The sequence below is a fragment of the Elephantulus edwardii genome, unplaced genomic scaffold (assembly GCF_000299155.1).
Source record: "Elephantulus edwardii isolate Elephantulus edwardi_28Jun2011 unplaced genomic scaffold, EleEdw1.0 scaffold00147, whole genome shotgun sequence".
Lineage (NCBI taxonomy): Eukaryota > Metazoa > Chordata > Mammalia > Macroscelidea > Macroscelididae > Elephantulus > Elephantulus edwardii.
In genome coordinates this window covers 5834409-5845907 of record NW_006399897.1, presented here as the reverse complement: position 1 = coordinate 5845907, position 11499 = coordinate 5834409, and the positions used below count along the sequence as shown (strand labels likewise).

Genomic DNA, 11499 nt, shown 5'->3' with positions numbered 1-11499 from the left:
GAAATATGGCATCAGGATTGGAAGGAGACTTATCAATAGCATGCGTTATGCAGATGACACAACCTTGCTTGCTGAAGGTGAAGAGGACTTGAAGCACTTGTTGCAGAAAATCAAGGAATGCAGCCTTCAGTATGGATTGCATCTCAATGTCAAGAAAACAAAGATTCTTACCACTGGACTGATAGGCAACATCATGATGGATGGAGAAAAGATTGGAACTGTCAACTTCACCTTGCTTTGATCCACAGTTAACACCTTTGGTACCAGCAGACAGGAATTACAAAGATGCATTGTACTGGAAAAATCTGCAGTTAGGGGCCTTTCCAAAATATTGAGATGGAATAATGCCACTTTGAGGACCAAGGTACGCCTGATTCAGGCCATGGTATTTCTGATCATTTGCTATGCATCTGAGAGTGGGACAATTAACACGAATGACAGAAGAAGAATTGATCCCTTTGAGCTGTGGTGTTGAAGAAGAGTACTGAACATACCATGGATGGCCAAAAGAACAAACAGATATGTTTTGAAGAGGTGAAGAGGGTGCTGCCAGGGTGCTGTTTGGAGGCAAGAATGATGAGACTTCATCTCACACAGTTTGGGCATGTTGCTAAGAGAGGCTAGGCTAGTCCCTGGAGAAGGAGTCCAGGAAAAGGTGGAAGGTATATGAAGAAGTTCCTCAACAACATGGATTGACATGGTGACTGTCACAATGGGCTCTTGTGTGTCAGGAAGTGTGAGAATGTCACAGGGTTCAGATCTTTTGTATTCGACTCGATGGCACCTAACAACAACAAAAAATTGAACGGGAGAAGATTGGCCATCTTTCTCCAGTGAAGCATCTGGTGGATTTGAACTGTGTATTTTCGGGATTGCAGTGAACAAGCTAGACACAGGAATGAGAAATCCAACACAGAGAAGAGTCACTAAATATTCCAAGATGTTACTTGAATTGGGTTTCCAAAGTAGCAGCCATGCACTAGTGTAAAAGCTACTACCTCAGAAAGTAGAAGGTTCCAAGAGGTATTTCTTTAGAAGTAAACATGATGAACTCTTGATGCCCTGAACTAACTGCCTTTCTCTAGTATGGAGGCAGGCATGTGTGCTGGAATAAACAGAAGGAGACTATTTATTGTCCTGCTTCCTGAAGGGAAGTCTATAGCTAATGCTAAGAAAACACTAAAATATATTTGTTTTTATGTGCCAATGAGTTAGAACTGACTCAAAGCTGACCATGCAGTGGGTTTTTAGAGGTGGTAAATCACTTATGAAGAGATTGCCCATTGTTCTTCCACAGAGCAATTGTTGGATTCAAACCTCCTGTCGTTGGGTTGGTAGTGCAACTCCTTACTACTGTGTCACTAGTTCTCCCTTAAAATATATTAAGAAAATTGTGAAACATTATTTGTAGAAATTAAATTAAAGGCATAAACAGCTAAAGGACATGTGGATATTTGCTTCTCATAATGAAGAATTTGTGATGGAATAGATGAAGGAATTTTCTTTTGTAAAATAAATAGTGCAGTTATTTAATTCTTTAATATATGTGCATGGATAGCTCTGTATAAAAATTATTGTTAAACTTATGGATGGGAAAAGAAAATATTAATTTTGACAGTTAAAAAGGAAGGATCAGACTTGGTTGGCCCACAAGAACTATTTTATTGTTTCTGAAATGAATCAACATCCACAAGGCAGCTTCTGAGAAACTTTGGTCAATTGTTATTTGTATACCATTTTTAAATATACCTTAATAACTTTCTAAGATGTCAATCAAAACAAACTTTAGCATTCTATCCTTATATTCTTAAGTATACACCCTTTTCTTTGTATTCTGTAATATTAGAAAATATATACTTCAATAAATAATTAATATACCATTGAAGTCATTTGTATGAAAGAAAGAAAATATCATACAATAAAGAAAATGTCAGAGTGGCAGATCTCATTAATTCAGTTTTTTTTCCATGTTCTACCTAGGCGAAGGTGAAGTTTACCTTTGAATGCCTAAGAAGAAATGAATATTGTAAGCATCATTATAAGGATATCTTCATTGTTTATTTAAGAGAAACTGAAGATTGACATGTATAAAATATTATTTAATGAGTTATATAACATATATTGGGTTTATGCAATAAATGATTAAGTATCTATTTTGCTCAGGCATTCTGTTATGTATTTGATATTCTATTATGAACATGCAAAATTAAAAAGATATAATCTTTCCTTTTAAGTTGACAGATGAGTAGGGAAATTAATATGAAACTGGACAATTTTTATTAAAAGAAAAAAATTATAATTTTGTTGAAATATTTTGCAAAATGTACTAGTTACCCATGATTGTGAATGTAGACTTCTCACAGAGAATTTCATGCAAACTGAATGTGAAAGTATAAATGTGATTTAAATGGAGGAGTTGAAGAATTTCTAGGCAGAAAGCATGCTTTGGGTTGTAAGATATAAAATGAAAATATCATGTGTTCTGGTAAATGCCGACAGATCAGCATTGCTAACACAATGAACTTGAAAAGAAAGGAAAGCAGGTTTTGTTGGTTTGCTTGATATCTGTTTGTTTTCCTAGGTGCTATGATTTGAGTGAAGACAATGAGACATCATTAATACTTAATAACCATCAACAGAAGCCAAGTTTTTCAAGTCATTTCTTTATACTTGGGATTGAGTCAAGTCCTTTGTATAAAAATATTTTGTAAATCTTACAGCTCTAGCAATATCCCCATTATTAATTATAATATTACCATAATTGTTTTTACACACGACATAATCAGATAAAATTTGTATGGAAATGTCTTTTAACATGGTTGAGAAAATGCTCTGGTCAAATAATTTTTGGAAATGATGCAAAGTAGCTTATACAATTAGGTAAATGCACAAACAGGATCAGAAAGATTACAGATAGTGAATATTATTTTAGTGTTTCTACAACTTTTAAATATGTACTTATCAGCTTTAAAATAAGATTATTATATATATTTAAAGGAAGTGGGGAAAAGAAAAGGGGCAAAGATCCAAAGAGGAGGGAAGAAAAGAGCTAATAGAGCAAGAAAATAAGTTGGATATATAATCACTGAAAAATGATACTGAGGGACAGAATAGGAAAGGACAAAACTTATAGCAGAGACACCTGCTATTGTGATCAAACAAAACACAATAAAGATTTAAACTGAGGCAATCATCACACAGAATGGCAAATTAAAGACTATAACAAACGCTGGAACTGAATAGAGTTGAAAAAGAATATTACAAGTAAACATCGTTCTCGTACCTACAATGTTATCATTGCTTGGCTATTTCACTAAGTATAGCTAAAATTATTTATGAATTGCAGTGATTAATAATAATCTTATGAAAGAGAAAGCATGATTAAATCATGCAACTAAGGCAACTCAAGGCAATTAAGTTGATCGTGAATCTCAAGTTCTGATCTGACTCAACGTATTTTTTTAAATTCTTTTTTCTTGCAACAGAGGACTTTTATAGTTTGAATAGAGCTAGTTTGAGACAAATGCTGACAGTTACCCAAAGCTGTATTGTCTTTAATTTCCTGTTAAAAAAATTAAAACGGTACATTTAAGCCTGTGAAAACAGAACCTGTGTATAGCAGAAACCAGCCAGAGAGAAAAACAAACCAACAAAAATCTCAAATATTTTGAGTTAAAATAAACTTTAAAGGAGTGGTAAGGCTTCTCCTTGTCAATGACAGAAACATAGAGATCTAGAAAAAAGCAAGGGGGTCCTATTTGCGTTCTAGTTCTCACAGGTTTCACTGTAAATGTTCCTACATTTGTTATTGTTGATGTTTTAGCTATCATCATGTTAATCCCCTCTTAGAGACCCTGTCAACAATAGAACAAAATGGTGTCAGACCTTGATTATTCTCATACTCATTATTGTTGGATAATTTTGCAGCCATCGTGTGAACCCATTTCTCTGAAAATCTTCCTTCTTTGTACATTGATTTACTTTCCTACACATGATTCTCTTTGGACTGGTCATTCCTTCCAACAGGTTCAGAGTATCTCAGATGAGGTTCTAAAGAACTTCCCTTCTAAGAAGTGCTCTAGCTGGACTTCGTCCAAGATAAATGTGTTCTGGCATTCTATGATACATTTAGTCTTTTCTTCAAAATCATAACCCAAGTGCATCACTGTTTATTCAGTCTCTTTTATGCATTGCCCAGATTTCACATGCATCAGAGGTGACGGAAAATGCCACGGTTTGGGTAAAGCAAACTTTAATTCTCCAGCTAACATCTTTGTCCTGTAATACTTTAAAATCTTTAGCTGCTGATTTCCCCAATGCAATATCTCATTTGATTTCTTGTTTGTTGCTTCTCTGATTGTTGATTGTGAATCCAAGCAGAATGGAATCCTTTACAACTTCAGTCTTTTTCCCTTTTCTTCCAGTATTTAGTTATCTGGTTTCAAGTATTTTTCTTTTCTTTCTGTGAGTTGAACGACACTTCAAAGTTTGTATAGTCTGATTTTCATCAATAAGTACTTCGATGAGTTTTATTTATACAAGATTGTATAATCTACGTATTACTGGTCTTTCTTCACTTCTGACATTACTTTCTTCCTCAAATAGTCCATCTTTTAGATTATTTGCTCAGCATGCTAATTGTGGTGAAAGTGTGCAACTCTAACACTGGCTGAAGTAGCACTCTATTCTGTTCAAACAATTGGATCTTTTCTATGTACAGGCTGCTCACAAGCATGATTAGGTGTTGTGGAATCCCACTTTTCATAATGTTATAATATTTAGTTCCTTGCATTTGTGTAGTCAACAAAGAAAAGTAGACATCTTTCTAGTATTCTCTGTTTTCAGCCAAGATTCACTTGAAGCAGCAATGATATGCTCAGTCCACTTCTTTTAAATCCACTTTGAATATCTAACAGTTCCCAGTGAACTGTTATCACAAGTGTTTTTTGCACTGCTACAGATGTCTTTGGATTATCTTCTTTGACTTTACTCATGGTGATATTACTGGTATTGTCAGGTAATATCTTCATTCGGTTGGATCTCCTTTCTAGGGAATAGACTTAACTTCTATTAAGTTAGCCAAATCTTCTTTTTGAGTAAGTACTTCCAGTTTTTGCATGCATTTAATTCTGCAAGTTCCAAGAGTCTTGTTTTTAATTAATACCTTAAATAAGGCTTGAAATTCTTCATTCAGTATTATCAGTTCTTGTTCATATGCTACCTCCTGAAATTGTTGCGCTTCAACAAGTACATTTTGGTACAGTGACTCTGTGTAGTCTGCGCACCTTCCCTAAAGTTTCCTATATTGAATAATTTTAGCCCCAAAAAATCCTTCAATCTGGCAACCTAAGGCTTGATTTTTTTTTCTTCAGGGCTTTTTTTTTTTCAGTGTAACATATGTTAAGTATGCTTTTCCGTTTTTGTTTTCTAACTCTAGATCTTCATTTTGTTATTATTAACCTTTTTGAACAACTTTTGACATCTTTTGGCCAGTTCTGTTCTTTTGGCCTTTCTCTTCAGGCATTCTACATGCAACATCAAGTTCCGCAGAGTCTCTTCTGACATCCATTTTGGTCTTCTCTTTCTTTCCTGTTCTGTAGAAAGACTTTTTTTTTTCTTTTTTCAAGTAGGATATCCTTGATGTGAACTTCTAATTTAGCTAATCTTTAATCATTTAATTTTAATTTAATTTAATGAGTACAATTTATTTGTGAGATTATTGCTAACTTACAGTGGAATATAGTCAAGGTTGTACATTGGCTATTGTGAATTAATTGTTTGGTTTCTTCAGCTTCAACTAGAAATTGCATATAATCAATTTATGGACTGTTCTTCAGTATGTCCCCAACCTTATTCTGACTGAGGATACTGAGCTTCAGCATCGCTTCTTTCCACAGATGTAGTTAATTTGATTCTTGTGCATGTCATCCATTGAAGGCCATGTGTGCATAATTTCTAATTATGTTGTTTAAGAAAGTGTTTCTAATTAATAAGTAGTTGGTGTTACAAAACTCTATCACAAAATCTGGTGCCATTTCTTTCACCAAAGCCATATATTTTAAGTATCTATTCTTTGTTTCTAACTTTTTCATTCCTTTTATTAATAATAATCTATTTCATACATCATAAATTGGCAAAGATCTTTAGTTTATTTGATATTTATAGTTAGCACATAAGCTTGAATAATAGTAATTTTAATAAGTCTTTCTTGGGGCATAAAGTGAGTTCTGGTACAAGCTATACGCTATAGTGTGTTGCCCTAGTAATCAAAAGACTTCAATATCTGGCAGTTCAAACTTATCAGCCAACTCCACTGGAGAAAGATGGGCAGTCTCATTTCCTTAAGATTTATAGCCTCAGAAACTCCATGGAGGGTCACGATGAGATGGGATCCTTTCTGAAGGCATGGAGTGTGATATTCAATTGCTTGTACCATTTTGTAGGTCTAAAATGAAATATTAGCTTCATTGTTGCTACTCAAACACTTTCCTACATATCTTTGTTTTGGTGTTTTGGTAACATTTGACTTTCTTTGTTTTTCAGGGCTTTATGAAACCTTTCTAACCAATGACGAACCAGAATGCTGTGATGTCAGGAGAGAAGAACAATCAAATAACCTATCCAAAGGGACAGTAGAAAAAAGTGACTCCTGTCACAGGACATCGCTCACAGTGTCATCAGCAACAAGACTGTGCAACAGCAGACTGAAACTGTGTGTTCTTGTACTTATTCTCTTACATACAGTACTCACAGCCTCAGCAGCGCAGAATACACCGGAACTGAGCTTCGGGGGCATGAACACACTGGAAGAAAACTCCACCAATGAGGACTAACAGAAGGATGAATTGTCATCAGAGAAGCGACTGGCCCACCATTAAAAATACAAAGCCACTGTTGTCAAATATAACAGAAACTGGGTGCTTTTACCCTTCAATTACTTCTTGCAAGGCCTTTAGGGTAAAATTTCAAAAGACGGCCCGAATCCAAACAAGGACACACAAACAGCTTTTTATTGACTAAAAGGCTGTGAAGTGACTTAAATTTCTCATACCATTTTATACACTGTGTTTTAATGTTTGGAGGTTTTCTTTGCTTTGGTTTTTATTTTAGTTTCCTTGTTTGTTTATTTTTTGGCACTTGTTAATACAGGATTTCTTTATTTGGGATGGTTTTCTCAGAGGTAAACTAAGTCTTTTCACTGTCTCACTATATATATATTTCTAGTCATTGTGTGTGTTCATCAGATAGTTCTGTCTTCTATGTCCTGTCAGTTTCTATTAGAGGAATGACTGCTATGACCTCATGGTATAGCAAAAAACAACAAAAAAAATATTTAAAAATTTTAAAAAGACAAAAAAAAGGAAAACAACAACAAAAATGAAAAAAAAAAAATCCCTAACTCTCTCTTCTACCCATGGAACCCATGCCCTTCCTGGCCCCTTCCTTCTCTTGTCCCCTTAAGCAGACAACATCCGCTTGCTTCTGTCTGTGTGACCACAGTGAACCTGGGTGTGCATGCTCTGGTGGGCCTCTGAGCCACTATTGCACAAACCCACAACTGAGCGGATCCAAGGGGGCCTGACAGGCGTTCCTTTTCAGCTAAACAAGTGTTCTTCATAACAGATGGAATCAGACAGTTAACATATTTTTTTATGTTGGGGAAAAAAAAATAAACAATTCTACTGAAATGTGTTGCTCCAGTTCCCATTTTCAAGAAGCCCAGTCCTTTCTTACTGGTCAGTTGGACAGGAGCAGCAACTTAGAATCAGAATGAAAAGAATTCGGAAGTTCTTCCTTCGCATTCTTGAGGCGGACTTCCATTGTGCTCTCAGTGCTGCGGCAGTAAATACATGAGCAGATGGTAGTGAGCCATGGTAACTGGAACAAAGAAGCTGAGGAAGCTATCCGGACTTCTTTTCTTCCCTTATTGATGGGGAGGAAATATTAGAAATACTCAAACAGCTATAGTATGCAAAATATATACAAGTTTATCCCAGTATTTCCCCAATATTGTTTCCAATTATTTCAGGTATAAAGTGTATGCAATTATGCATTATCACAAAGGAACAACTTCTTTTTTAAAAAAACAAGTAGGTCAGACATTTATATGAAAGTTGCAAAAACTTTATCACTCTAACATATTATTCTAGGTTGACAAGGATAAGAGGAGGAATCAGATTGCCCTGTTTGTATTTCTTCTTCTTTTTTTTTTCTTTTTTGTGGGAACATTTCACCTGCTGAGTGTATATGAATTTGCTTTAAAAAAAAATAAAAGGCTTTTATGAGTTTACAGTAGAATCAGCGGAAGGAAGAGTTATATAAGGGCTGTTTTTAAAAAAACAAAACAAAATATGATTAAAAAAACAAACTTTACATTCCTTCCTATTCTCTGACTACACTTGGGAAGTGCACTTCAGATAAGTTTGCTGTGTAGCTGGGAGATGAAGGAAAATTATAGAAAAGGTCCTTTTAGCGAACAAAATTTAGTTATTAACTTTATAGCTATATCTCCCCCCTCCCAGGTATTTGTTTTTGTTGAAACAGATTTTAATCTCTGCATCATACTTAACTCTGCAACATGCGTACAGTATGCATATTTTGTTTTGAATTTAAAAAAATGTTTTGTTCCAGTCTGTTAAGAATATTCAAAAACTAATAAAGGTATTGCTTAATAAAATTGCTAGAATTGTTTAGCAGTACATGCACAAATATTTTACTAGATTCTTTTCTTTTCACAGTGTTTTGTGGAAAACTATAAAACCTAAAATGGTTGTGCAAATAAGAGAGAGAGAGAAAGAAACATAAACGAAAAATGAAAATATTCTCTAATTTTTGTTCTTTTTCCAAACTTAGTTTCAATGCAAATGCAAATACTCACATTCACATGTGCATATACAGAGACACGGTATTTTTTTAAAATGGTTCTTTTTCTGGGGGTGTGAGTGAGAGAGGAAGTGGATTATGGGAACATGCCAACTGCACGGAATTGTTGCAACTGTTCAGCACTTGTAGAAATCAACATTTAAGAAACATTCTGTGTGATGAGATAGAGATAAACTGGGTTGGACATGAAAATAGAAGGGCAATAACATATTCACTAATGGTGGCTCGTGAAGTGTTCTAAGAAAGCACTTACAAGGTGAGCATTGATAGCTGGCCTCTGCCCTATGTTAAGTATACACACCAGGAGAAAGTTTGATACAACCTCTATCTACCTCTGCTGTGTAAAGGTCATCAATGATCCCTTTTCTGCATTTCTGTTCTTTAAGGAAAATTATACATCCACACAGATGTAACCTCTAGTCCATCTGCTTTTACTGACATGACAAGATGCTATTATTTCTAAATACTCAAAAAATGATGGGGGTAAAAGCATCACTGAGAAAAGATATACATTTCTCTGAGTATCTTTTTCTACTGATAAGAATTCTTTTCAAATGTAAAGGTATTTTGAATGTTCCACTTGTCTGTGTTTTAATATGTAAAGAAATGGTAGGCAGAGGATGGAAAGAAAAACAACTAATATATGAAATGAGATATAAGCCACGTAAAAGATCATTTCAAAAGATGAGGGAAACAGTGCAGAAGTAATTGCAAATTCAAAGCTATCAGTTAGGTGAAGAATTGATGGTAGGGAAGGCAGGAAACTGAGTCTTCTAACAATTCAGCCAACACTGGAAAAGTCTGTAAGATCTCTATGTATTTTCTTGTAATATTTTTTTTCATTTACTCTTGTAGTATGAGAAGTATTTTAGTGTCGGATATTTACTGCCATACATGTGTAACCATCTCCCCGCGAAATTTCCACTGATACAGTGAAGTGAAGTGGTCTTTTCTGTCAGGTATAGGGTCCAAATAGGCAGTTTCTCTTTTGCAGAGTTAAATAATCCTTGATGATGCAAATTTCATTTAATTTATCATTTCTAGCAGTTTTCCTGGCACAGACTTGAGCATGCTTGATGTTGTGCACATAATAATTTCAACAGAGTAAATTCAGACCCTGCTTCTTTCTAACCAACTTCTTATTCCATTTTTCTTAGTAGCTATGTATTGCATATTTGATGATGAACAATGATTAAAATAATTATTTCTGCAAGCAAGTTGAAAACCAAGCAAATAATATTTATTTCACAGTTGTATTGGACAGATGTTCTTCATGTTTATTACCCAACTATTTTCTGAAATAGAAAAATTCCAGCATGTAGACTATGGGACTACTGTTAAGTCAAATGTCAAATAATGTGAGCAAAATTGTGTGCTATAGCTTACTTTTGGTCACACATTATGTTAACTTTTATTTGATTAAAAAGAAAATGTTCTTACTCTGTACCACAATATAGTAGTAAGTGAAAGTTGTTCTCTTAAATGATATCATTAGCAAAAAAGTGTTCAGAAATATCACTTGTTATCAGAGAACTAGTAATGGTAAATAGCAAAGCATATAGTCACTAAAATTAAAGGAACCAGGCAAGTTGATAGAAAATAAAGGAAGAAGGGAAGAAAGAGACAGAGAAATGATGGAAAAACGGAACATAAGAAAGAAAATAAAATAGATTTTAATATGAGTAACCAATGTTTTGCGAGGGCTGTGATAAGAAAAAAAAGTATAGTTGAAAGCTATATCAATTGCTTTCAAATATCTGAACTGATAGATGACGTTTGATACCTTGACAACATTAAAACATTGAACCTAAGGTATCATTTTCATTTTCTTTCTGCAAAATAAATTTGTGATATTCTTTCAACTTGAAGCCTGTTATCAGAATGCTGAAGTGAAAAATACATCTTGAGTTTATTAGAATTTGAGACAAGTATAGAAGTTTTTAATGATACATAAATATAGATGTTGTTGGTTGTTGTTGTTGTTATGTGTCGTCGAGTCACCTGAGGCTCATAGCGACCCTGTGTATAACAGCCTTAACTCTGCCCTATCCTGTGCCAACCTCACGATCTCCAACACACCTGACCCCATCATTACCCCAGTCACCGAATCAGTCCATCTCATCAAGAGTCTTCCTCTCTCACGCTGCCCCCCCACCCTCCAAAATATGACCTCCCTCTTCAAGGACTGGTCCCTCCTTGCAACATGTCCAAAGTATGTCAACTCAAAGCTTCAGAATCCTTGCCTCCAAAGAACAGCCAGGCTTCACCCTCTCCAGGACAAACCTGCAAGGATGTCAGTCTGGAGACTAAGGTGCGTCTGATACATGCATGATCTTTGCAATCATGATGATAAATTTATATAGATCCCTCTATGTATGTAGCTCTCTATATACATATAGACATAAATATCATTTTATAGAGCAATATCGCTCTATACCTAAATGTCAGTGGAATCAACTCATCGCTGACCCTCAAGTGGGTTTTAAGAAGTTCACAGAAATAGATTACTATTCTTTTCCTCTAGGAGCTGCTGGTGAATTTGATACAACAGAAAGGTACAAACCACACTAACTGAGCTCTAGAGAGAAAGAGAAAGAAAGGTAGATGGGACCAGGG

The 11499-nt window shown here is 34.9% G+C and overlaps 1 protein-coding gene across 1 annotated transcript in view; it reads left to right on the top strand.

Moving 5' to 3' along the window:
* Positions 1–6833, top strand: part of FAM155A (family with sequence similarity 155, member A) — a 907798-nt gene extending 900965 nt beyond the window's left edge. Inside the window, exon 3 of the mRNA XM_006894615.1 lies at positions 6544–6833. Coding sequence (XP_006894677.1) covers positions 6544–6833 — 290 coding nt within the window. The remainder of the gene's footprint in view (positions 1–6543) is intronic.
* The last annotated feature ends 4666 nt before the right edge of the window (positions 6834–11499 follow it).